The 27087-nt window shown below is 54.6% G+C and overlaps 1 protein-coding gene across 1 annotated transcript; it reads right to left on the reverse strand.

The window, feature by feature from the left end:
- Window positions 1–1801: 1801 nt before the first annotated feature.
- On the reverse strand, window positions 1802–26916 carry MELTF (melanotransferrin). Its single transcript, XM_045502489.1, has 16 exons — window positions 26662–26916; window positions 24678–24835; window positions 23200–23299; window positions 22221–22403; window positions 19839–19995; window positions 18551–18618; window positions 15745–15932; window positions 14811–14991; window positions 13912–14063; window positions 11571–11667; window positions 10197–10391; window positions 8828–8984; window positions 8672–8739; window positions 6397–6584; window positions 4318–4516; window positions 1802–3845 (listed from the first exon to the last, which is right to left on the reverse strand). Exons 1-16 carry the CDS (start codon window positions 26708–26710, stop codon window positions 3763–3765), a joined length of 2223 nt encoding a protein of 740 aa, XP_045358445.1. The 5' UTR covers window positions 26711–26916; the 3' UTR covers window positions 1802–3762.
- Between the last annotated feature and the right edge of the window lie 171 nt (window positions 26917–27087).

Consider the following 27087-nt stretch of genomic DNA (forward strand, 5'->3'; position numbering starts at 1 on the left):
GTACCAATGGAGGCTCGCCTCCCATGTGGCTACAAAGTTACAACTCAAGCTAACAAACTTAAATAAAATGTGTCCTGTCCTACTTTGACAAATAACCCTTTATAAAGAGTTGGCAGACTGGAACATGAGGTGCAGAGCGAACGAGCTCCCATCCCCCAGCTTACCTGATTTTCTTCCCATCCGGGCTCCATCCCATGTTTTCAGGGCCTTGTGCACATGTAAGTGGACATTGCAGCCTGTTCATCAAACTCATTCTACACCTCCTGCAGACAGCAGCCTTCTGACCACCCTTTGGAGGCAGGACCTGAAGAAGAGTCCTGTGCAAACCCTGGTAACTGGCTCAGGACTCTTCGGGATAAGAATTCCAAAAGCATGGTCTAAAAGATGGTTTAGGCACCCTGGGCAAACAGCACTTTCCCTGTGACTCTTCCCACTGTGGGTGGGTGTGGTCAGAGGGGGTTCAGCAGAGGTCTCTGAAGGCTTGCTTCTCCAAATGTGATCCCCAGACCAGCAGTGTGGGCACCACCTGAGGGCTGGTTAGAACTGCAGCCTCACTCCAGACCTGCCGAATCACATTCTGACTCTAAGATCCCTAGGAGATTCGCGTGCACATCCAGGTTTAAAAAGCACTGTTCTAAAGCACAAAACCCATGGCCGAGGTCCCTGTTGCCCCGGTAGATATTAACAGGTGCTTGACAAATGCCAGATACTACCTAAAGCAGACCCGGTAGCCAACACTTGGGGATGTTGCCTTGCTCGCAATGATTTCACTTCCTCTTTCTGGGGGGTCTCAGTGGCCAGGTTTTCGCTATATGCCCAATGCTCGCCTGAGCTGATTGGCCCAGTGGGAGACACCTGACCCACATTGGGCCAATCAGGTGATTCTCCTGGGAATTTGAAACTTAAGCCCACAAAACAAGCTCTGAGAGTAATGGTAATAGCAATGGTAATAGTGTCTGTCCTGCACCTGGGATGTGCCAAGCAGGGTGCGGAGTATTTTACATGTAGGATAATCCAGACTTGACAAGGACCGCACCAGGTGTGTACTATTGAGCTCATGTTTCAGAAGTGGAGATGGGGCTCGGATGCTAAGTAACTCTCCCGAAGCTTCAAGGGGTGAATGGCAGCACCAGGAGACTCACATGGTGCAGAGACCGTGTGGATGCTTTCTGAGGCCAGGTCCCTGCCCAGCTTCTGAGGTCAGGCAGACCACCCAGTTACAGCACGAGGACCATGGGAGTGAGACGCAGCTCTGTGAGATGGCCGCAGTGACTGAGGGAGGGTTGGCCTGGGGCAGCGGAGGAGCCGTGGGAAGGGGGAAGGGCAGAGAACCTCCACATCCTCAGCCACAGCAGGGCACTGGCCAAGGCCAGCCCCACTGGCTCACTTCACGTCAGGCCAGACAGTGCTGCTGGTGAGGACTGTGGGAGATCTGACTTCCCTCCCTTTCCCTCCTCCAGTGAATTAGTGGCCAACTTGCCAAAGCAAAGGTGTGGGCAGCTTATTTTGCAGACACAGGGCAGGGGTGGGTGTAGAAGTTGGCAACCTCCTCTTCATCTGGTCCCCAGAAGAGTGGGTACCCAAGAGGCTGAGGGGGTGGAGGCAGCTGAGATGTTCTGGGGGCCCTTTCAGAGTGGAGAAGGGAGTTGGGTGCCTCACCGGCTGAAGAGGCCCTAACTCTGGCTCGGGGAACAGGGCTCTGAGTGGAAACTGCCATTCTGGGCAGGCTGGGGAGTGGTCTGGGGCAGGTAGGCCTCTGACCAGCTAAGAAGTCAAATCAATCAGCAGCAGAAAGTTTCTATCAGATTCCAAGCCTCAGCAGGTGCAGGGCTGTTCGGCTTTATTTAAAAAAAACAAATCAACATCTTTTATTAGCACTAACACAGTGGTAGCCCCCTGCTGTCACCTGAAAATCCAACCTCACACAGCATTCACACATGTCATACTCAGTGGCTCATGGTTACTGGTGTCACACCCTGGGCAGCACACTAGCCCAGGGTAGCCAAACACAAATACACTCTCACTGGACGAATCTCCCTTTAAAAAAAAAAAAAAAAAAATCAAACAATCGTCAGGTCAGAGAATCATTCACTCCCCGTGGTGAAGAGGGTACAAAGCTTGGTAGCGGAGGGTGCTCCTTCTGCCCTTCGCAGTGGGGTAGTTTCCCCAGCATGGTGACTAGAACTCCTCGGGACGGCGCGACTGTGGCCAGGATGCTGCCAGGGGCCTCCTTCACTGCTGAGAGATGGAAGGTATCCATCCCAACGCCCCCTGATGGGGGCGAAGCACCAGGAACCAGCCTGTCATCGGCGTCCCCGAGGCCCCCGCAGATCGAGACGCAAATAGCTCAAGACCCACGCGGCTCCCAGTCTGCTGAGAGGGTGGCTTGCTCCTGTTTCTTCTTCTTCTTCTTTTTTTTTTTTTCCTTTTCTCAGGGAAGAAAATTCAGAGGAAGAGCTGGCAGTTCTGGAAACTTTTCTGGCTCCTCAAACAACTGTGGCAAAAATGGAGTAGAGAAGACCCTCTCCAGGCACTTTCCTCTGACTCACAGGGGAGGGAAAGGTGGGACCCTTCCTTTGGATTGAGTGGCCTTGTCCAGCTGGTACAGGCCTGGGTGAGGAGACCTCAGAGGAGCTGGAGCTCCCCACTGGTGCCTAACCCGGCCCATGGCTCCTGTGACAAAGAGAAGGGCATCTCCCCATTCCTGCCTCTTCAGACGGCTTGTGCTGCCTGGGTGACCTCCTGCTCCAGGCCTGGAGCTCTCTGGGCAGGTCCTTGAGGCTGAGTCCTTCCATCGGGAGGCAACTGCCGCTGCTAGATGTGCAGGGGCATCTGAGGAGGGGAGGGCGTCGCGCGGGGGTGGGACAAGAGGATAATCTGAGATGGAAACTCAGGAGGGGGGATGCTTACTGAGGAGCATTTCCTTTGTCTGAGGACCCCCTTGAGGGTTCACCCCTGTGGTCTGTTCTGGCCCAGCACAATCAGGTATGTTGGGTGGTCTGGGCCACGCCAAGACACAGAAGACAAGGACAAAGGGCTGTCTGTGTCCAGCACCTTCACCTCCCTGGCAGGCCCGACTGTAGCCTCATCTGGTGGATGCCTCCCTAGACAGACACGGTGTCCTAAGGAGGGAGGCCGGAAGAGGGAGTCTAGAGCCCAGATGGAGAGGGGCTAACAGGAGGTGCCAAGTGTGCATCCATTCCTCAGAGGGGAAGAGGGAACCGGCAGAGGACGGGTCCCCTGGGCAGCTCAGCAGGGCAGGCTCCAGTGGAGAGGGCCGGAGAGGGCCATGTGGGAGGCCGGGGGCTCAGCCTGTTTCCTTGGTAACTGGCCTTTTCCAATCCTGAGCCTGGTGAGGCTCCTCTGGTGGTGGGAGCCTACAGATCTGCAGGGAGGCGGCCTGCCAGCCGTGGGTGGGGCGTGACTGGGAGGCCGGCCAGCTCGCCCGCCTCAGGTGGCAGAGGGACAGGTGGTGCCTGGGAGGCAGAGGCTGGGTTCACGCAGGAGCACTGCTCGCATCCAACTCAACTCGAGGTGGGGGGGGGGGGCTTTCCTTTAACATTCATCTTTATTCCGGTTTGCAGCAATCACAGAACCTCCTCTTTGGTGTCAGAATCGCAGCTCTGAGGAGCTCCGTGGTTTCTCACACTTCCTGTCTCTCTGAGCAGTGCTAACCCGCTTCACCATAGAGAACAGCCTATTTATGGAGATTTCTGAGTAGGTTTCCATTCCGAGGGAGGGCTAGGCTTGCCTGGAGCTGCTTCAGAGGGCGGTATGGAGAAGGCCAGCTGTGAGGAGTGGCAGGAGCAGCAGCAGCAACTGGGACAGGCTGGGGACCAGGGCCGCTGAGGGATCGAACACAGGCAGTTAAGGCCTCAGAGCACCTAGAGCCGCATTTGCGGGCAGTGGGCACACCAGCGCAGGACTTGACCCAGCGCACTTGTGTGCACTCGACTCGGCCAGGCTCCCTCTTTCTGCCCTGGTACAGTTCTTCTTTCCCCTGGTTTCTTTACATATTCATTCCTTCCAAAATTATACTTCATGTATATTTATGTGGTTGCTTCAATCCTCTCTGGACCATTACTGGCAGCATTTATATTCTTTATCTAGGTCTGTCTGGGTTACACAGCCAGTGTCTCTGCTCTGTCTGCAGTCTTCCTGTTCAGACCACACTCCCCACTGCCCCCACACCTCACCTTGATCGTCTGTAACCACCCGGAAAGGCCCTCAGTTCACTCAGGATATGGGGTGAAAGGCTGGGAGGGACGACGGGGAATGTGGCGGGACACCTGCTCTTCCCGTGAGGTGTGAACCTACCTGCGCCCGAGCACCGCTGAGACAGCATCCCTTCTAGAGCTGCCACGTAGTCAGGGCCCAGCCAGTCTCGGTACGTGGTTTTCTCCCCCACAGGCACCGCCCGGATCGTGGCATCCTTGAAAAGCAGGTCTTGGCCATGGTAGTTGGAGGAGTCGAACATTTTGAACCCATTCTTATTGTGGTCATCTCCAAACAGGTCCTGGAAGCACCACAGGTAGATGTGCTTTTCATCTGGCCTCCCCAGTGGTCACTCAGGCTTTACATATGGGGACCCAAAGAGCAAGGGATTTCAGGGCACCAAGACTGATGTGAAATCACAGGCCTGCCGACCTAGCAAGCTGGAGTACAGATATGATGATAGCTTCCACAGTAAGCAGGATCAAAGTGGCCATCAATCTTTTGGGGGACTCACGGATAATGGAGGATCTGATGAAAGGCTAGCCTTCTCCCCGGGAAAATGTGCACTGACACAGGGTTCTTCCCCACATCGCTTCCGTGGGAAGAAGGGGACACAGGGGAGAGAAGGGGGGAGATGGGGAAGTGGGGGAGGGGGTGGAGTGGGTGGGAACCAAGGACCCTGTTGTCAGTCTGGGTTCATTCCAGATGTATATTGAAAGTTGAGCCAATGGGATTTGCAGATGGACTGGATGTAGACCGTGAGAGAAAGACAGGAGCTGAAGAAGACTCCTGAGGAAATGTGAGGTCTGGAGTGGCCATTCGCAGCAGGGGGGAAGCCTGAGGGAAGCAGGGCAGTCCAGCTGCGGGCTTGTTCAGGCTGAGAAGCTTGTTAGAAATGCTAGTCGAAATGTCAGGTAGGCAGCTGTTAAAGATGGAAGGGTGGGATGAAAGCAGGGCTGAAGACATAAATTTGGGAGCTGTCAGTACACAGATGGCTGCTGACGATGTGGGATGAGGCGATGTCAACAGGGGTGCAGGTGGAGAAGAGGGCTTAGGATAGAGCCCTGGGGCAGTCCAGTCGTTACAAGCCAGGGAAATGAGGAGGAACTGCTATAGAGCCTGGGAGGAGAGCCAGGCAGGTGTGCACCTGGAAGCCAAGGGGCAAAGCACTTCCAGCAGGTGGGAGCTGTGGCCAATGCGGCTAAAGGGTCAGGGAGATGTGGGCTGAGAAACAGCCACTGGACTCAGCACCATGGCTCACTGTGATCTAGCTCAGGGCAGGTTCACGGCCCTGTGGGGGCCTGTCTAGAGTGGTCTCCATTCTTTTCTTTTTTTTTTTTTTAATTTTTTTTCAACGTTCATTTATTTTTGGGACAGAGAGAGACAGAGCATGAACGGGGGAGGGGCAGAGAGAGAGGGAGACACAGAATCGGAAACAGGCTCCAGGCTCTGAGCCATCAGCCCAGAGCCCGACGCGGGGCTCGAACTCACGGACCGCGAGATCGTGACCTGGCTGAAGTCGGACGCTTGACCGACTGCACCACCCAGGCGCCCCTAGAGTGGTCTCCATTCTTAAGAGAGACCAGAGAGGGGGCGCCTGGGTGGCTCAGTCGGTTGAGTGTCCAACTTCAGCCCAGGTCGTGATCTCACGGTTCGTGCGTTTGAGTCCCATGTCAGGCTCTGTGCTGACAGCTCAGAGCCTGGAGCCTGCTTCGGATTCTGTGTCCCCCTCTCTCTCTGCCCCTTCCCTACTCAAGCTCTGTCTCTCTCTGTCTCTCAAAAATAAATAAACACTGGGGGAAAAAAAAAAAAGAGAGAGACCAGAGAGGAACTGGTGACTTGAGTAGAGATGACTCTTTGAAGGAGTTTTGCTCTAGGAGGGTGGGATTATGGCTACAATGGCTGTGAAACCAAGAGGGGGCTCATTTGTTTTTTTCAAGATGGTAGAAGCAGCAGCAGGTTTATATGTGGGTGAGAAGGATCTGGCTGAGAAGGAAACATTAATAATGCAAGACACAGAAAGGATAGTTGGAGGAATGGTTTGACTAAGTGAGCATGTCAGAACTTTCTCCAGGCTTCCTCAGTTCCTCCTGAGGTCTGCTCCAGGTAGACTGAAGCACCCGGGGCCCTGGCTCACTTGGTTGCCCACCCCCCAGTGATGTAGCCCCTGCCCTGGCTCACCTGGGCCTTGTCCAGCAGTCCATACACGGTGAAGATGTTGGTGTCCCGCCGGACCATGACAGCATGGGATGGTATCTGTGCCAGATTGCAGGCCGCGAACTGGGACACCTCAGCCCGGGCCCCATTGGGACACAGCAGCTCATAGTCCTCTGACCTTAGCTCAGCAGCCCAGGGCTCAGAATTGTGGCCTGAGAGGATGGAGCATTGGGAGAGAGGAAGAGAGAGGCTGCTTTCCTTCTGGATTCCCAAATCCTTGACTGGGGAGAGGTGGCCATATGTAGCCAGCTTCTCAACCCTCTCCATTCTCCAACTTATCTGCTCTCCTACCAGGACCGGAGAACCTGGCTGAGCTAATAACATTGGTAGGAGCCGGGGTGCCTGGGTGGCTCAGTCGGTTGAGCGTCCAACTTCGGCTCAGGTCATGATCCCGCAGTTTGCATGTTCGAGCCCCATATTGGGCTTGCTGCTATCGGCACAGAGCCCACTTTAGATCCTCTGTCCCCCTCTCTCTGCCTCTGCCCCACTTGTGCTCTCTCTCTCTCTCAAAAATAAATAAAAACATTAAAAAAAAATAACATTGGTAGGAGCTACCACTGGTAGAGAATAGGGAGAACCTATAATGTGACAGGTATTTCACAAGCACTGCTCTCTCCTCATGGCAGTAACACAAAGTGAGTATGACCACTCCTATTGCATATGAAATGACAAAATGGAGACTCTTAATCACTCCCAGGCCAAGAGCCCCACCTGTGTGTTACAGGTCTTGGGCCTGAGGTGGGGTGGGCTCCTGAAGGTGGGGGTGGACCTCTTACCCTAATGGCTGAAGTTCTCAAACCAGAAAAGGTATAACATCATGTGTTGATCTGGAAGAGGCAGTTTCAAAGTTAGGTCTAGGGTGGGGCCCAGGGATCGGTATTTTAAACCAGCAACCCAGTGTTTCTGAAGCAGGGGGTTGTTGGCCCAAGGGCTTCCTGAGAAACGCTGCCCTCGGGAATCATGCTATTTTTGTGTCTTCATGTATTATTCACTTAGTATCCACCCTCTTCCAGAAGAAACTCCAGGTGGGCCCACAAGTAGAGATAAAAATAAAGGGGAATGAGTGGCCCTGGGAGGTGGGTGCCTCGATGCAGGTGACTCTTGAAAGGGTCCCCCCAGGACCGGCCCCTCCCCTCCCCCTATCCCGAGACCACAGAGGGTCTGGGGCTGGGGCTAGGCCAGGCTCACTGACTCCTGCAGGAGCACAAATCTCCCTCCTCCTGGGGGATGATCCCAAGTGTTCTTCAGGGTAGGAGCTTTGCAGGGGCGAGGGGTTGTGGCAACGGGGCCTGGAGCCCTCCCAGCTTTGGTAACACTTCTTAGGCAGGGTGGCATCTGAGTTTTGAAATCCTAACTGATGTTCTTCTCTTGCAGGTCTTGCTTCTTCTTCACCAATCTCCTCCTCCCCTTCGGGCCACATTGTACCTTTCTGCACTGAGTTTTGGGGATGAGTTTCTGAGAGAAGACTGAGCCCCCAGCACTTGGGGTTTCAAAGCCTGGATGCAGGCAGGGTATAGAGAAAGAACAAACAGTAGGTGTTGGGGGGGGGGGGGTGGGAAACAGCCTCCAGTCTTCAAAATGGAACAGGAGCAGGGAGGGAAGAGAGGCACGCCAAAGTCCCCTGCCCCTCAATAGGACGCAGGAGTGGGTTTGGGGTGGCCTGGAGCATAGAGTTTCTGGGCCCTTTTTCCCAGTCAGAGCCCAGGAAGGTGACTCCAGAGAAAAAGCCACCCATGTGATGTGAATGGGTTTGTGCATTGCCTTGTATGGCTTAGGAGATGCGAGGTGATTTCCCTGCATGGGACACTGACCTGCTCAGGACCAAAGACCAGATGCTGATGTGAACTGATGACCCTGTGGAGAGAGGCCCCTGTCCCCCTGCACCTGCCCACTCCCGCCCCCCACCATACCTAGACACAATATAAATGCCCACGAAGGGGTCTCTCCAAATGGACTGAGGTTGAGTTTCTACCATTTTGGTGGAATGGAGATTTGGATTCTAGACCGGTAAAAACTGTCATGTGTCCTGCCCACCTGGACATGTGCCCTGAGGTCTATTCTTCCTGAGAGGCCCTTGGAGCCCCTGGGATCCCCAAGGGGCAGAGCCTTCTAGACTCAGTCTTTCCCAGCTGCTGCTGTACCCCAATCCTGGCAATACCCAGTGCCTGCATCATGTTGGAGATGGGGAACAAACCCCCAAGAATCTGGTCCCGCTCTGGCCCCAGCCCCCGTCACGTACCATTTGTGTTGTCAAAGACAGTTGTGTGCTTGACGAAGGCGACATCCCCCGCATTCTCAGCCAAGCACCTGCCACACAAGAGGCCAAGGCAGGTGTTGGCAGGAGGGACCCAGCGTCTGTGCTGGCCCCAGGCCCGCCCACCAGGCCACTGCTTACCTGAAGGCGCCACTGTAGCCATAGTACCTCTCCTGGCTGTTGCCCACACACTTGTTTCGGCCCTGCTCGTCCCCCACACAGAGCGCACATAGCGAGGATGGGTAGTTCTTGGGGTTGTTCACGGGCACGCAGCTGGCACCGAAGAACTCGCTCACGGCTGGAGCAGAGGGGGAGGGCTGTGTCAAGGGGCCAGCAGGGGAAAGGGCAGTGGGGGCTCAGGGGCAGATGAGAGGGCCACTCCCCTACAAGTCTGCCCACTCTGCTTGGCCCGACAGCTCAAGGCCACCCGTCTGCTGCACTGCCCACCTGGCTCAGATGAGCATGTCTCCTCCTGTGAGAATCACAGGGATGAGGGGAGTACAGAAGTTGTCCAGATACAGGAATCCCATGGACAGCCTCTGGTTGGTAGTCACCCAGTCTTCTCTTGGACTCCCTCAGGGATGGTGAACTCACTACCTCATAAGCTATTCTCTTCCAGTCAGGGCAAGTGCCCAGCTGTGTGGGAGTGGGAGCAGCCAACCCTAACACTCTCTGTGTGCTTGTGGAGATGGTTAGAAAAAAAAATGTGTTTTTTTTCTGAGGTGCCAGACGGGACAGAGGTGCAGTCAGCCCAGGATCTTGCCAGCTTCCTACTGCCTTCCTTTCACCATGGATGTATGTGATTTAACAGGTGGGGAGGGCCCTGTGTATGGCATAAGGTGGCTGCTTGGTAAACGTGACTTCTTCAGCACTTGTACAGAAGCCTGGCCACTTTCCAGCGAGGTCCCCCAGATGCCTCGCTGCTGGGATATGGGGACAGACCCATGACTGGACGGTGATACCGCCAGGCCCAGAGCTCATGCATACCCCCTGCTCCTCATGCCCACTGGAGCTAGTTCCACTCTGGGTAAGCGGGATGGGGCAGCGTGGCACCCTCCACCCAACAACGGCTCCAAACGTAGGCAAGAATATTCCCAACCTTGGGGCACCTGGGTGGCTCAGTCGGTTAAGCGTCCGACTTCGGCTCAGGTCATGATCTCCCAGTTCGTGGGTTCGAGCCCCGCATCCGGCTCTGTGCTGACAGCTTGGAGCCTGGAGCCTGATTCTGATTCTGCGTCTCCCTCTCTGTCTGCCCCTCCCCTGCTCATGCTGTCTCTCTCTGTCTCTCAAAAATAAATAAATGTAAAAAAACTAAAAAGAAAAAAGAAAACAAAAGGATATTCCCAACCTTCCCAAGAGAAAGGGGCACATCAAGGAGGAAGCGGAAATCTCTCTGGGCTGCTCTGTGGCATCCTGCGGGGGGTGGGCTCCCTGACTTTCAGACCCGGCCCCCAACCCAGTAGACCCCAAAACAGAGTTTGCATGTCTACGTCCCTGCAGAAGGTGGTACCTGTGAGGACATCGCAGTCCTTGGGCCGGATGAAGCCCCTCTGCACCAGGACGCCCACGGGGATGTCCCAGCCCGCGGGGCTGTGGAACCCTGAGTGGCAGGAGCGCTTGCCCCGGAGCTCATCCAGGGTGAAGGCGTAGGAGCTATTCCGCCTCACCACAGCCACCACGAAGTAGGAGTTGCTGCTGTCCTCCGCTGTGGGGAGGGGACACCAGTGAGGACCCCATTGGTGCTTTCCGGCCTCAGCCAGGCATGAGCCAAAGCAAATCCCCTCCTGCCCTCAACCCGTTCCCTCAGGCAGCTCCTGCCCCAGAGCCATGGTCCTGCCCCAAGTGCCTCTCTCTGCTTCGGGTCCAGGCCCTGTCTGCATGGGTTCAGGAGAGCACATCCAGCAGTGGGACCCCTGCTTGTCCCCCTCCAAGGCTGGGAAGCAGCCCTTGGCTCCACTTTTCAGAGTTCTGTGTCCCTCAACCCATTCCCCAACATTCCTTACCCAAAGAGATTTTCCTTCCCTTACACTCAGGTGGTATTTTTCTCACCTCTTGGGAGAAAGGTGGAGGCACAGCTGAGGACTGCAGAAACATTTTTCCTAGGCCCAAAGATTTTTCACATCCAAGTGAAATGACCTGAGGTCACCACTTACGGGGACAGAACACCAAGGCCCCAGCCTGGGCCACTGGGAAGGTGTGCATGAGCTGACAGGAAGGACAGTCCCCAGGGCCACCTTCTATGAGCCACATGGTCAGGCTGGAAGGGCAGAGGAGGCTCTCTCATCGAGGGGTCAGCAAATACTCAGCCTGCTTTTGTATGGCCTGGCTTACAAGCATAAAAACAGTTTTTAGGGGTGCCTGGGTGGCTCAGTCGGTTGAGCTTCTGATTTCTGCTCAGGTCATGATCTCACAGTTCATGAGTTGGACCCTGTGTCGGGCTCTGTGCTGACAGCTCAGAGCCTGGAGCCTGCTTCAGATTCTGTGTCTCCCTCTCTCTCTGCCCCTCCCCTGCTCATGCTCTGTCTGTCTGTCTGTCTCTCTCTCTAATATGAATAGACATTAAAAAATGTTTTAAAAAACGGTTTTAATATTTTTAAAAGGTTGTAAAAAAAAAAAAAAAAGGAATATGCAGAGTCTGTATATGGCCTGTAAAGCCTAAAGGGTTTACTTTCTGACCTTTTATAGAAGGTCTGCCCACACCTGCCAGGCTTTTAATGACTAGATGGGAAACCCGAGATCTGGGGTTTGCCTGTGACTGACAGCAACCAGCCCTGGGAAAGGGACACTGAGGGGGAGCTTTTGAAAAGGGCTGAGGTGGGTTATATATATATGAAAATATCAGCTGCTTTCAGCAGAGGCCAGGGGACCCAGCAACCACACTCACGGGCATAGCTCTCCCCAACTGCTGGAATCAGGCCGTATTCCTTTCCCGCCATGTAGATGTCCTCGCCTTTCAGGGTCACAGCATCAATTTTCCCAGCCTGAAATGGGACAGAACGGGTGACCGGGCAGAGAAGGTGTCGGGATTTGACAGAGGTGCCGGGGACTTTGGCCTCTCGCTCTCTTCCCCGAGGAACCCTATCCTACCCCACCCTAGTGAGATGTGTGGGCAAAAGGGGTGCTTGGAGGACCAGAGGCATGAAACCAGCACTCCCATCCATGGGCGTCTGCTTTGTTCTTCGAATAAATGTTTACTGACACATCTGTTGCCAGGCCCTGTTTTGAGCAGAACTTTGACTATCACTGCCCTTGTACTTGGGGTGGGGTCTCCCCAGGGACTGCCAGCCCTCAGAGGCCTGGGGCACTGTACTGTGTCCCCAGCACCTGGCCCAGGGCTAGCATCCAGCACAAATGCAATGTGTATTTGTCGAATGTGTATGCGAATGTATGAAAGAGCCAGGCTCAAAGACAGCAGTCTCATGGCTAAAAAGCTCTGCCTCAGGAGGCAGCAGGAGGAGCCCAGGGCCCTCTTTTCTCGACCCTCCTGATGCGCTCCAGGTCTCCCACTCTCCACCCAATCTTGTGAATTCTGAAGCCTCTGCACAGGTGACCCCTCGGACACTGAAAAGGGATTAGCCAATAATCAAGGCATAGTAGTGTGACAAACCCCAAGGAGAGGGAATGAGGCCAGGGGAGAGAGGGGACATCTGCACCCCAGGAAGGTACCTTGCACCGTTCAGGCCCAGAGGCATGATGGCGGAATAACAGGCGGTGGCACTGGTATTTGAGCCTGGAGGGTGTGTCTCTGGGGGCCCTCTCCTCCCTCACCCAGACCTCCTACCTACAGCCCAGCGTTCGTTCCAGTTGGCACCCCCTTCCCAGAGTCACCGTGGCCTGGAAGCAGATGGGTATCAGAGCTACACTGGACACCATCCCTGAGAGCCTCAAAACCAAGTATCTCTGAGCCTTTTGCTGGGGTTCTGAGGAACCTCCAAGTCTGCTACTCTCCCCGTAGGGCACTGGGCAGCCCCTGGGTCCTGTTTGAGTTCAGACAGAGAGAAGGCTCCTGCCTATAGGGAGCTGGAACCTCTCTCCTACATCTGTCCCTGCTCTGCAGCCCGTGGCCCCAGCCGCCCCCCACAGGACAGCCTGCCCAGCCTTAGGAAATGAACGGCCCTCTACCTCCAGTCTCCCCTTCCTCCATTCCACTGAGGCCCACCCTTCCTCGGCGTTACCTGCGGTCATGCTGGGGCTGGCCTCCTGTGGGCCCCTGGGGAGAGAGGCTCCCCCACCATGAGCTGGGTGACTTTGGGCAAGTTGCTTCCTCGGCCTCTCCCGGCCCCAGTTTCCACACTTGACAGTGATCATACCCACCCCATAGCGGTGCTGTGAGGATTAAGTGAAGCAGCCCGCGTGAAATCTCAGCACAGCGTGCGGCACCCGGGACTCGCATGCTCATGTGACTGCTATCTATCACGATCCTGACCTCCTGTTATTCCTGTCCATGCTTCTCTTCTTGGCCTTTAAGTCAATGCGGTTGCCCGGCTGGGGCAGTGTGGACACTCCGGAGGCGCTGTGGTCCGGCTTGCATTTGGGGACTGCCCTGATAAGGGCTCCTGACCATAGGCTCTACCTACTTGCTCTTAAAAAAGAGGAGGGAGGAGCCCAGGACTCCAAGGGCTGGTGGGCCACCTGTGACCACAGTAGCATCCTTGGTTGCAGGGCCCTAGGGCTACTGGTCCTGGCCTCAATCTCCAGGCAGAGAAGCAAAGCAGGACAGAGCTGCGTGGGCCGCCACAGGGCCAGTGCTTTTGACTGCAGCATATCAGCGGATGCCAAATCAGTGCAATGAACCATGACAAGCTTAGAAAGAAAGGCTGGAATAGACCATCACAGAAGACATCAGCATTCACTGTGCTTAGTAAGGGTCAGTACTGTTTATTCCATCTCTCTCTATAGAAGGCCACAGGTCAACCAGTGCCTGGCTGGGCCAGTCTCGGGCTCCTCCTGCTCCCAGACCACCCACTCAGTGAGGAGGGATTCCTGGGTTCCCTGAAAGGAAATACCATCCCCCCCTGCCTCGTCCCCTGGGGTGGGATGGCTGGTCCCTGCCAGGCCTTCCTCCTACCTTTTCTCTGTGGGGCTGTCACAGGAGGTGTTCTCCTCCCCAGCCTACCCTGTTTCCTTCAGACCAGGGCACTGGGGGAGGACTGGTAAGGACCATCCCAGGCACGGCCACTGCCTGCCCCTTTGGTCTGCTCTGCCCCTCTGGGGACGGCCCCTACCTGGATCCATTCCATGCAGTGCTGGGGAGAATCAGCCGACACACACTGGATCTCTGGCTTAAGCTTCTGCCGGCTGAAGGCCACAGCCATGTCTCCACACTTTTGGATCTCCGGAGCAGACAGCACACACCAGCGTAGGTAGCGGGGCAGCCCTGTGTGTGTGAGTGTGTGTGAGCTTGTGGTCACCATCGCACACACCTGCTTCAGGGGCTGGCCCTGAGCATGATGGCCTGCGGGGCAGGGGCCATGGGGGCCAGTACCTCAGTACGAAGAGCTCGGAGCCAGACCCAAGGGAGAGTCTGGTTCTCTCCCTCATTAGCTGTAAGAAGTAAGTTATTTAAATATCTGATCCTGTTTCCTCTTACAGAAAGAGGGTAACTATGTGCCTCTTTCATGGGACTGTGAGGAGGCTTGAGGCAGATCATGGCTGCCATGTATCTAAGTGAGTGGCATACCATTTCCCTGGCTGTAGGGGGCAGGAAGCAGGAAGCCCATTTGTAGACTACTGCAATGGTCCAGCCAATAGACAATGGCTGAACCAGGGCCTTGGCTATGGGGTGGGGAAGAGGAAGAGAGAGGCATTGTGGAGAGAGAATGATGGGACTTGATGACTTCTGTGTGGAGGGGCAAGGAGACCTTTCCCAAGACAGACCCTGATGGCCTGGATCTCACCCCTTGGAGCGGATGGGGCATCCAGGGTACAGCAGGCCATGCAACTCTGGAGAAGCTTCCTTCCCAAACCTCCAAAGTCAGGGAGGTGGAAGCAATTGGTTCTCATGGAGGCCAAGGGGCACAGCTCCTGGGTTAGTGTCCTCTCCCAGCTGCCTCTCCAGAAAGCATTGCCATGCCTGTGGTCCGGCTGGGCTGGAGCCAGTGGGGCAAGAGACCGGTGGACTTACGGTTGGGGTCACAGAGGAGACCCTTCATGGCTTGCAAGTACTCGCGGCCCAGCCAGGCCTCATAGTTCTGTGTGGCGATGGGCACCAGCTCAGAGGTGGCATCTTTGAAGAGCAGGTCCTTCTGGCCATAGGCCTCAGAGCTGAACATCTGGAATCTGCTGCCCTCATGGCTGAATAGACGCTGTGTGTCAAGGGATGAGAGTGGGGGTTGGTGAGGTGATGCCAGCAGGAAGGGGGGCACATCCCTCCCAGATCTGCCACCAGCTCCTTATTCCCACACCCTCTGGCCAGGCGCCCACTCTGGGGACCAGGTGAGGCACTGCCTCCTTCCTTCCTCTGTGCTCCCCCAGTGCCCTCTGCCTTGTCACACTCAGCTAAGCGAACACAGGACTTATGGCCCAGGTGTGGATGGGACTAAGGACAAGTGATGGGACAAAACTAGCTAAAGCTGGGGTGCCCCACAGTCAGAAATGTGCTGTTCTTGTAAACAGTGGTCTCAGCAAAACATTATTCAGCACATTTAATTAATGGGGTACTTCGACCTTCGTTGGCTTTGCCATTTTATTTGCTCATATATTCTGGTTTTGGTCTTAAGAGCCACAAATGTGAGCAGCTTTCTCTGAGGGGTGCCTGAGCCCAGGCCTCCTCGCTTCCTAAGTCCTGGGTCTCCCCTCTCTGGTCTGCCCTTCTGGCTGCCAGCTCACATAGTCGGTCCCTCCTTCACACCAAGGTTGGACACTACAGAGACCTCCTCGGCTGTGGTCTCGCCCCGGGCAGGGGTGCGGGTCCCTGAGTCTTGCCCCTCTTGGTCTGGCTGGCCCAGCCCCATGATGGCTCTCACTGGAGTGAGCTCCTACCCTGGCGAGAGACCAGGAGGTTCAGTACCATCTGGGAAGCTGTGTCGAAGCAGGGTAGGGGGGTGCCCTGAACTCACCTGGCCTTCATTGAGCAGCTGGAACACGAGGCCCCCGTCTGTGTCAGGCCGGACCATCACCGCGTGAGCAGGCACCCGAGCCAGGTGGCATCGCCTCCACTCGGTGACATCAGCCCGGCTGCCATCCAGACATAGCAGCTGGAAGTCTTGCGACAGCAGTGCCTGGCCCCAGGAGGGAAGAGTTTTCCCTGGGAAGATAGGAAGCCTGTGGTGAGCCAACTTCTGTCCTGGGAGGGGTTTGGGAAAGGCCTCAGGAAGGCCCAGGAGAGGGAGCTGAGGAGAGGCTAGGGTGTAAAGAGCCTCAGACTCATGGTGAACAGAAACTCTTCCGGAAGGTGGGACCCAGAACTCAGAATGAAGAGGAGCTTGGCGGCCACACTCCACAAGACCAGGTGTATTACATTTTCTATAGACTTTCCCCAGTTTCTATTAACAACACGGATTTGAGGTCTCTGACAGTAATGCAGCACATACAAACAGGATGATTCATTAATGATAAAAAGAATAAGAGAAAAAGGGGAGCTCAGAAGGGGAGAGAGAAATGAAGCAGGAGTTCACTGCTTGGCTCTAAACTTGGCTCTGAGCAGAGAGCAGGGGAGAGGGCCATGGTGGGAACACAGCCAGACAGAATCTACCCAGAACTGTGGCCCAGAGAGAAAAGGGTAACTCTCCAAAGCTTTGCCCATATATTCATCCAACATTCATCCATTAATGTCTAAGGATGTTTCCTCCAAGTCCTTTGTTCTATTTTCTAACCATTTCTAACATGGCTAAGGACATACTTGATAGGCAATTTTGCACCCTACTTTTCTTTTTTCCATTTGTAATTTTAAAATATTTTCCCACACTATTGGAAAATTTCCACAAAACTCATTTATGATAGAAAACCAGATTTATTTGAAAGAGTGAATATTGACACCAGATTAAGAATATTAAGAAGAATAATTTTAAGATTGTAACTCAACAGATGGCATTACATAACAATATGTTTATGACTTTTCAATTTTAAAATGAGGAGGATAAGCCTCTGCTAGGAAATAGGAGGGGGAAAAATCATTTGTGGGATCATGAAAACTCTGTTCCCTCCAAAGCTATTTCAAAACCAAACCCCAAAACCGAGAGCAATAGTTTGGAAAACTCCATAAAGGTCATTTTTAATGACTGCATGATCATTTATAGCACTCTCAACAATTACTCTGTGCCATTCTCGCCTCCCTCCCCAGCTCTTCTCTATTTTTAATCTGCTGCAAAGCCTTTGTATAGAGCTCTGGGGGCATATCTGGCCTTCCGGTGAGACAAACGTACCACTTTGGTATTTCGATCTGCCACTGTTTTTCATTGGCTAGGGACCATTAGAGCCACCGTCGCTTCAGACATTTATGTCAATTCCCTTTTTTGTTCTTACCAATCTTTTGCATGAAGATAGTCTTTAAAAAATTATTTAGACTTCCTTAGATTACCATCACAATACTAAAAGTGCCAATTTTAACCCAATACAGCCCTATTCTTTCTCCACCTTCCAATTTTTTTTTTTTTTTTTTTTGCTTGATCTTAAGGCCCAAGTCCCAGCTGTCCATTTTCATAGGATCATCTTGCTCTGGAGATAATCCTATGTGCTTCCTCCTTTTTCAAATCATTTTTTTCCTCTTTCTCAAATCTGGTTCTTATTGTTTGCCTTCTTGAATGTCAGACCACATGATGGACCTTCTGCTTTTAAAGGCAAAGGTTATGATTAAAAAAAAGATTGTGATAAAAAAAAGACAGTGATCAGACATTATTGAGTAGGCAAAACTATAGAGACAGAAATGATTGGTGGATGCCAGAAGGGGGCATCAAGAAACTTTTGGGGCGAGAGGTCTGTCACAATCACTCTCTTGATTGTGTTGGTGGTTATACAACTGTGTTTTTGGCAAAGTTTGCCAAACCGTACCTCAAAAAGAGAGTGTTTGCTGCATGTAAATTACACCTCAAATTAAAGAAATAAAAATCCTGACAGAAATCTAAATTAGAGGACATTCTAGAAAATAACTGGCCTGACTCTTCAAACATGTCACTGCCACAAAAACAAAGATTGAGAAATTCCTTGAAGTTAAAGGAAACGAAAGAGATCTGACAACTAAATACCACATGTGATCACACATTAGGTCTGCGGCCTGAAAAAAATGGCTACAAAGAACAGAATTGGGAAAACTGGTGAATCTGGAATATGGGCTGTAGATTAGATAATAGTATTGTGTCAATGTTATGTTTCCCGAATTTGATGACTGTTACTGTGGCTAGGTCCACATCTCCTCGTTTTTAGGAGATACACACTGAAGTATTAAAGGGTCTGAGGCAGGCAAACATACTCTCAAATGATTCAGAAAGAACATACACAAGTATAGAAAGAATGATGAATCCAATGTGGCAAATGGTAAAAGCCGGAATCTGGGTAAAAATAAATGGAAATTCTATGACTGACTCTTAGAAATTTTCTATAGCTCAATGATTGCAAAAAAAATTTTTTTTTAGTGGATCAACACATAACACTAACCCAATTTAATATGACCTTGTTCAGGGATAAGGGATGGCTTCTTCAGATAATGGGAGAAGGGATGGTAGATGAGGGCTAATGCAGAGATTTGCAAATGTTCTGCAGTCAGAATCCAGTCTGAAAGTGGGAGCCAATGCCAGACACAAATCAGAGCAGGGCAGCCCCTTGCCCCACAGAGCAGTTTGAACTATACTCATGAGACTCATCTCTTCCTTTTAGGGAGAGTTACAGGGCCTGAGACCCTGCTCCTGGACGCCGGCCCTCCCTACTCACCATCGGTGTTCGCCAGCACGGTGCTGTGCTTCACAAAGGCCACATCCCCTGCCCCGTCCGCCAGGCACCTGCAGAGGAGAAACCAGTGAGCCTGGGTGGAGCTCATCTGCCTTCTGGAGGTCTGTTCTGGACCGAAGGGGTTGGTGATGGTGGGCACAGGTTTCACGGTCAGGCAGTCCCAGGATCTAGCTCCCTGGTTTGTCTCCTGTGTGGCTTTGCCAAGTTGTGGAGCCCTCCTAGCCTCTATCACCTCTAAAGTGGGGATAAGAAAGTAGCTCTCCATAGGGAGAGATCCTTTACAATCAGCATAGACACTGTACAGCCCAGCTCGGAGCCTGAGTGGAGCAGGTACTCATAGGGCAGCTGCTGTTATCAACAGCTTCAATGCTCAGGGTGTTTTGAAGATGACTCTGCCCTGAGGCAGGGGATTAGGTAAGACCTTCTCATGCCACACCAAAGACCCCTGAGTGGAAGGGACCAGGACTTTTATGTATCCTTTATACGTCACTGCCCAGTGAGGGAGGCAGGCCAGGCCCTACTGGGCAAAGGGCTGCCTGGGTCCCCACAGCCAGCAGAGAAGCAGGGTCCGGGCTGGGGGAATACCAGGAGAGCGGGGCGGGCCAAAGGCTCTGGCTTTGAGGACTGAGGACTGTTTTTCTCTCTGTGCCCCAAACTGCATTTCCCCAGATCCCACCCTGGGGCGTGGGGCACCAGCAGGCCCCCTGCTTCCGGGTGGAAACACTGAAGCCGAGGCAGTTAGAGGGGTTCAGGAGGCTTCCACTGCCGGCCCTGCTGAGCATGTTTCCTCAGCTGTGGACAGACGCAGCTATGCCACATGCTGTTGGAGACTCTCTTTGGGCTCCAAGGAGAGCGCATCCAAAGTACCAGCCCTAATCGGGTGCGGAGCTGAGGCCAGTTCCGACTGTCAGGACTTCCAGGGTTCCCGCCACACTTTCCCACTCCTATCACCCTCCCTGTGAGTTTGACACACCAGAAAGGGGACACAAAAGTGGCAAAAGGCTGTTTTTGTCATTTTCTACTCTCTAAGCCCTCATCTCTCTAAATACACCAAACATGTTGATTTTGTGAGCAAATCCAGTCCGGCATATTCCAGGTTGATGTTTTTAAACTAACCAGGCACATGAACTATATAAAGGGTGCTTTGAAGAGATGTAGCCAACACTGCCCCACCCTTGGGACCTCTCAGTGCAGCTATTTACCACCCGCTCTGTGGCCTCAAGGCCTCATCCCTGACTCAGCGCCCCCCACCCCTGCCCTCTCCTCTCACCTGAAGGCTCCGCTGTAGTCGTAGTATCTCTCCAGGGAGCTCTTGTCACACACCCCCTCCCCAGCAGTGTTGCCCCTGCACAGGCGACAGAGGGACTCTGAGTAGCTGGTCTCTCCTGCCCCGGGGACGCAGCTGCCCCCAAAATAGTCGCTGACAGCTGTGGGAAGGAGGCAGAGGGAGGTCAGTCAGCCACACGGGGTCAGACCCCTGCACCGGGGCCCCCAGGGAGGGCTCACTCTCCTCAGGCTGCAGTTAGGGCGGGCTGGGCTCCTCAGGGACTCGCTGGACCCTCCAAGCTTCTGTCCGAGCAAAACTGGGGAGCTGGACTGGGTCAGTGACTCCCAAACTGGGGCCACAAAAGCAGCAAGGGGTGTGGGGAGTGAATTTCGCTATTTTAAAAACAGTTCTGGGGGATAAAACATTTATCTCCACTTCCCCGCAAAGGACAACTGTCAAATAACTACTGTCCTCACTGTGGGGTTTCACTTCAAATCAGTTACGTGTCATCAATGAAAGTGGGGAAAGAAAGAAGTTATTACATAACGACTACAATTAATTTCATAGACAACGCTTTCGAAAACACAGGAAGGGGCAGGGAAACGGTGAAGTGGTCAGGATTGGCATGGTTTTGGGGCCGCCGCCAGCACTGAGGCCCAGTGTCCACCCTTTCGGCAAATATTTATCCTGTGCTAAGGTCACCTTAGTGCCACATAGGGTGAGCAGGAGGCTGGCTCATCACCCAGCTAGACCACACTCTTCCAGGGTGGGCTCCCTTTCCTGGTCTGCTTTTTGCCTCCTCCCAGAGGAACAGAAATTTAATAAATGTGCCAACTGAAAGACAGGCCACCCATATCTGGCCACCATCCGAGGGCACAGGGCTTCCAAGCTCTTGCAGGTTGTGCTGGTTTACACAGTGGTTGGGTTGTATGGGGGCAGTGAATGCATGTGTAAGCGTGCATGTGTGTGTATGGGTTTGTGCATATGTGGGTGTGGCCCATGCGCGTGTGCACGTGTGCGTGTCTGTGTGTGCATGTGTATGCGTATACGATAGCAAGGTGCCCTCGAGAGGTACAGGAGTTGAGCTCATGTAGCAACAGCTCTGTGCAGTGAGGATATACCCTGTGCTACGTCCTGTGCAAAGTCGTGTGAATTATCTCAGCTCTTCCAACATCACAGCCTTGTAGTGCTAATCTTCCTGTGTTACAGATGAGAAAACTGAAGTTCAGTGAGGGAGACTAGGCTGAGCCAGGGTTTAAATGTACATCTATCTGACAGCAAAGTCTGGGCTTTAAAAGACCATTATGCTCAACCACTGGTTGAGTGTCTGACTTCGGCTCAAGTCATGATCTCGCCGTTCATGAGAGTTCGAGCTCCGCGTCGGGCTCTGTGCTGACAGCTCAGAGCCTGGAGCCTGCTTCGGATTCTGTGTCTCCCTCTCTCTCTCTCTCTGCCCCTCCCCTGCTCATACTCTCTCTCTCTCTCTCTCTCTCTCTCAGAAATAAATAAACATTAAAAAAAAAAAAGACGATTATGCTCTCCCACCTGCCCCCACTGACAGGGACTGGTCACCCGTGGAACAAACCAGGAAGTAGCACACTCATGGATAAACTCTACTGGGGGTGCTGTGATCCCAGGAGGGCAGTTTAAGAATGTGGTTGTCATGTGTCAGGGGCCACTTCACTGTACTATGCCTGCCATGGAGAGCCTGGTGGCCAGGGAAAGAAACCCCAAGCAGGAGAAGCACAACTTCCACCTGAGTGCTCTCAGTCAGGCACTCAGCGCTTCAGCTCACTCCCTTGGCATGTTTTATTCTCAACAACCCCTCTCAGATCACTCTCACCTCCCTTCCATGGGAGACATTCTGTTTGCAGGACAGCCCTATTCTTACTAGAAATGAATCGACTGGGGTCACCCACTTGTGAGCTTTCTGGGTATAAGCCAGCAGCTTGTCTGGGCCCCCCAAAAATAGTTTCTCGTCTGTAATGACGAGGACATGTCTCTGGACGTAGGAACCTACACAGGTCTACCAGGTGAGAGCTGCTCCCTGAGCATCACTGCCTCCCAAACACGGGTGGGACCTTGTGCTCAGGGGTGTCCTAGGGTACCATGATGAGTGAGCCAGAGTCAAGTGCCCTGGAGGGCCGATCAACCAGAACTTAAACGGTAGCAACAGCAGGCTGGCCAGCACTAAAGAGAGGGCCAGCACCAAGTAGGTGTCCGGAAGGCCCTGGAGGAGGTGCGATGGGGCTGCTCCTTAGTTAAAGGAAGCTGCGGATGAAGGTGAGCCTGAGGGTGGTCACCTGTGAAGGGAAGGCAGCGCAGCGGCCAGTGGGGAGACCCAGCGCTCCTGCAGGAGAAGCCTGCCTGGCCCAAAGCCCTTACCTTTGAGCAGGTCGCAGCCCATCACGGAGAGGCGGCCGCTTTCCACCAGGTAGCCCACGGGCACATTCCAGCCCACCGTCCTGTTGATGCCTGTGTGACAGGACTTCATGCCTTTCAGGGTGTTGATGGTCACATTGGAGCTCCTCTTGACCACAGCTACGGCGTAATAGGAGGTACCAACCTCTAGAAGGAGAGACAGGAGAGGAGTGAGGGTGGCAGGGAAGAAGCCACCAGAGAGGCTGGAACCCTGCCTGGGAAGGCTGTGGGAGATGGGTGTGTGTGTATGTGTGTGTGCGTGTGTGTGTGTGCATACGCGCACCACGTTTCCTGAGTTAGACACAGATCTGGTGCAAGGTGCAGGGACTGGGGCAGAGGCTTTCACATCTCCAAGCCCTTACCATGTGTCAAGTGCACACCGTGAGTCAAGGCTGACTCGTTTCATTGTGTGACAGGACAGGGGTTACTCCCCCCATTTTACAGTCAAGGAAGGAAGGTTGTTCAAGGCCACAGAGGACCATAGGAAGGGGCGGGACTGGGATTTGATCTCGGTCGGCTGAGCTCTGCAGGTCCTAGGCAATACCTCTGGCCAGCCCCTATCCCCACTTCGTGCCGTTTCTGACACAGGGTCACTGAAGTGCTTGGGCGCTGGGCATTACGAAGACTCCTTCACCCAGTCAGTTGTGCCTAACGCTATAGCAGACATGGGGCAGCCCCTCGGTAAGGGCTTGTGGGTGCAAGTTCCAGGCCGGCTGGGCTCCCCACAGGGGAGAACAGACTTAAACTGGCCCTCTATGTCTGTGGAGCCCCTGCTCTAAGGGGGGTGGCAAGAGAGACTTAGGGGAGTCTCTGTGGGTTGGTCTGGCCTGGACACCAGGGCTGTTCTGGGGACAGGGCTACTGACCAGCTCGAGGGCCAAACCCACTGCAGAGTGACATCCTCTGTCCTTTGGCCCGCCCCTCTTCCCACTCAGCCCTCTGACCTTGATCATATACTTCGCCCACCACGGGCTTCAGGCCATGCTCCTTCCCTGCTTCATAAATGGCTCCTCCATCCAGGGTGATGGCATCAGCCTTCTGGGCCTGCTGGGAACATGTGGGTCAGCCCAGCCCAGCCACCCCGGCCCATTCGACGAGGAGTTCACAGACACCCACTAGTCTGCCTAGGGCCCCTTGAAAAGCCATGGAGGTCCACACTCGTCCTCTTTGTCTGGCCCAGGAACCCTGTCCTGGCTCAGCCTTGCAACCACCAGGGTATAGCGGGCTCACGCTTTACCAGGCCCTAGGTGACAGCTCTCCTAGGCCAAGGGTTTGCCTTTTCTAATTATGTATTTAAAAAATATTAATTTTCAGGGCGCCTGGGTGGCTCAGTGGGTTAAGCGTCTGACTCTTGATCTCTGCTCGGGTCATAATCTCATGGTTTGCGTGTTTAAGCCCCGCACGGGGCTCTGCGCTGATGGTGCGGAGCCTTCTTGGGATTCTGTCTCTCCTTCTCTCTGCCCCTCCCCTGCTTGTGTGCTCTCACTCTCTTTCTCTCTCCCTCTCTCAAAATAAATAAATGAGCTTAAAAAAATCAGATAGTACAAAATGGTATGTAGTGCAAAGTGAGCCTCCCTCATTTTCCTGCCTCTCAGACCTCCGCCTCCACTGTTAACCTGTTTCTCAGATTTTCTAAGATGCAGACTGAATCCCACAAACTCCCGCTTCATTTTTTCCCTTTTTTATTTCAAAACACAAATGGCAGTATACCTATCAGTGTCATGGGGTCCATGATGAAACTGTAGTTCAGTATAATCGCTTTCCTCCCAGTGGAGCCTGACCGAAGCCCCCGGCCCATGTGGTACTATATGATTGGGTTAGCTTTGGGGAGAAATCAAGGGCTGAGCTGAAATGAAATCCCAGGTTCCCTTGTGCCTGTCCAGAAAGCTTCCCTCCAGGCACTGTCCTTCCACTGAAGTCCTGCCTCTGAGTGTCAGTGCCAGCTGAGCAGATCCACCCCTCAGCACTTCTTTCCTACCCCCATTCACCCACCTAGGACTGCTGGCCTTCATTCCTCCTTCCTGAGAAAGTGCACAAGCCCCATTCGGGAAAGCTTCATGACGGCCTAACTACCATGGGCCACCGAGGGGGCTGCTGTCTGGGCGCGCCTTGGTGGGGGTGGGTAGTGTCCCTACTCTAGCAGGGGCCTTGTGGAAGGAAAACTCTGCCTCTTAGATATCTTTCCCTACTGGCGCCCACGGAGCAGGGGCCCTCTCTGTGGCCTCCCAGTGGCTGGCCTGGGCCCTGGCGGGAAACAAGCCGGCCCTTGTTGCCCGGGAAACTCAGGAGCTCCTAATGCCCGGCCCCGGCAGGGAGGAAATCGGCACCTTTCTCTGTGAATGACGCTGTTGTGTACTCCCTTGTGAGTCAGAGCCCTCCCGTCTGGCAGGGTGTGGTAGTGGAGTGAGGGGGCAGGACTCACCGTGATGAGCTGGATGCAGTGGTCGGCTGAGGTGCCCTGGACACACAGGAGGGATGGCCGGATACTGGCTTCCTGGAAGGCTTTGCTCATGTCGCTGCATTTCTGCTGCTCCGGGTCTGAGGTGGTGCACCACCGCACCTCCATGCCACCGCCGAGCGCTGGGGGCAGGGGACAGTGAGGTCCGGCTCCCTGGCATCCCGAGCCCAAGCAGGCTGGCTCCAGCAGCTGTAACCCCACAAGCCTGTGTAGCCAGTGCTCTACTGCGGCCCTGCCCTCCCGCTGGGAGGGACCGAGGCAAAAAGTGTCACAGACTGCACACATATTCCTGCACTTGGGGCAGCTCAGAGCCTGGCACTTTACAGAGGCCAGGGAACGTCTCCAGGGGTAGTGCTGGGCTACCCCCAAACCTGCTTAGCCTGGTGGCTGGAAAGAGCACTGGCTGGGGAGTCGTAGCTAGCTCCGTGACTGGGCAAGTTCCTGCCTAGTCTTGGGGCCTCTGTGTCCTCCAACAAGAGGGTGATGGACTAGGTTCTCTCACTCAGGATCCCTGCGCCCTCCTCAGGAGCCGGGAATTGAGACTGGGAAGTGGTTACGGCTGCCCTCGAGGAGACTTGCATCCTCTCGGAGTATCTGTGATTACATCCATTGCAAACCCACCCTCAGGGGTCACAGTGCCAAGGGGAAGCTGAGGAACCAGCAGGTGGAGTTCACGTTTCCGCTCCTGGAGAAGGAGCTAGTGACTTCAGGCAACTTACTTTCACCTCTCTGAGCTTGCTCTGTCATCAGAGAGTGCAGATGAGAAAAGCCACCTTCTACGCTGTAAGTAAACCTATGTAGAGAGCCAGGACACATAGCTCTTTTGTGGACTTTGCTTAGACCCCTCCTCCTGGTGGGGAGCCTCCTGGATCCCGAGGTCTGACGGGGTCAGGGTCCCAGAAAGCATCCAGCCTGGGGGCCCAGCAGAAGTGGGGCCAGATGTCCTTGCAGTAGATGCCTTGGAAGACCTGAGTTCCTCCACCACTCACCCTGTCCAGCTTTGGATCCAGTTCCCCACCCCCAGGAACCAGGTCATTCTCTCCTGGCAGCCTGTCCTTCCCATCCCCACTCCAAGGGTCAAGACTGCAGGGTCCTCCACAGCCTTCCTTTTGCAACCCAGCTCCTGGCGGCATCCTGGAATGTGAAACTGCGTTCCCCCTCTCCAGAGCCCCAAGACTGCACCTTGGTAGTCCCGACAACCGTAGAGTTGGGACCCGGGTAGCGGGTCCAGATTTTGTATTGGTGAGGTCACAGGGTGAACCCATCCTGTGTCCGCCCGTCCCTGCCAGCAGCTCCCCGACGCCCAGACTCACGCCTCACTGCCCTGGGCCCTGACTTCCTTGGGAGAGGGCGGTGCAGACGCGAGGAGACCCGACAGCGCCCCCTCCTCCTCGCTGCACCTCGCAGGGCGTCCTAGGGTGCTCGTAGCTTCTGGGCACACACGCTCCCGGCTCGGGTCGTATCTTACGTCTCACCACCGGTCCCTTAGAATCTCCTCCCGCTTCCCTCCCGGGCTCGGGAGAGGCAGAGTCGCTCCGGCCCCCAAACCCTCTTCGGGCTTCCACGCCTACCAAGAGCGTTCACCCTCCCAGCTGTCCCCCCGACCCTCCAAGACGCTCCCCTCCACGCCTCTGGCCGCCCCTCTCCTGGGCAGGTCAGCAGGCCCGCTTTTCCAAGGCCCAGCTCAATGCCGTTTCCCCCAAGAAGCCCTCCGGACGTCCCAGTCGGCCGGGTCAGTGTTAGTACCCGCCCCCCCACCACCCCCACCCCCCGGCGTCTTCAGCTGCACTTGGTGCCTTTCTACGCCTCCCCTCTTTCCTGGGAGATAAGGACTCAGAGCACACTTCCTAGCTGCGTGGGACCCTGGTCCGGGGCTGGAGAACTGCAGGACCCCCGCCCCAGCTCCTACTTCCGCTCCTGCTCCCGAGACCGGGCCGTCGGGCCTCACCTGTGCGCAGAGCGAGGAGGATCCACAGAGCGACGCTCGGGCCCCGCATGGCGCGGTCTAGAGCTAGCTGGGGACGGGCTGGGTGTCGGTGCGTCTAACTCTGGGTCCGAGTAGGTCAGCAGTTGCTGGAACTTTTCGCCTCCTTCCTCCCTGGCACTGGCCTGCAGCTACTTAAATGCGCCCAGGGTGTTTCTCGGCGGTGTCCACGCCCCTAGGGCGCACCCTCCCGCCCCAGACTGGACACCTGGGCTAACCAGGCTGGCCTTGGCCCTCTCTCTGGCGCCCCCTGCCGGAACCTCAGGCGGCGTGGGGGACCCAGTCTAACCGCCGACTCCTAGGTGCTCCCAGCTTCTGAGCACACACGCTTACTTGTCCCTGAGAGTCATGTATCTGTTGTCTGGGACCTGATTCCCCCAGCTAACACGC

This window comes from Leopardus geoffroyi, chromosome C2 (assembly GCF_018350155.1).
Source record: "Leopardus geoffroyi isolate Oge1 chromosome C2, O.geoffroyi_Oge1_pat1.0, whole genome shotgun sequence".
NCBI lineage: Eukaryota > Metazoa > Chordata > Mammalia > Carnivora > Felidae > Leopardus > Leopardus geoffroyi.

Bases quoted from the DNA above. Each gene is read 5' to 3' on its own strand.
- MELTF (XM_045502489.1), bottom strand. From the start codon at position 26,710: ATGCGGGGCCCGAGCGTCGCTCTGTGGATCCTCCTCGCTCTGCGCACA. The intron at 24,836-26,661 runs GTGAGGCCCGAC...CCCTGCCCCCAG, and splicing joins CCTCCTCGCTCTGCGCACAG to CGCTCGGCGGTGGCATGGAG. The intron at 23,300-24,677 runs GTGAGTCCTGCC...TGTTCCCAGCAG, and splicing joins ACTGCATCCAGCTCATCACG to GCCCAGAAGGCTGATGCCAT.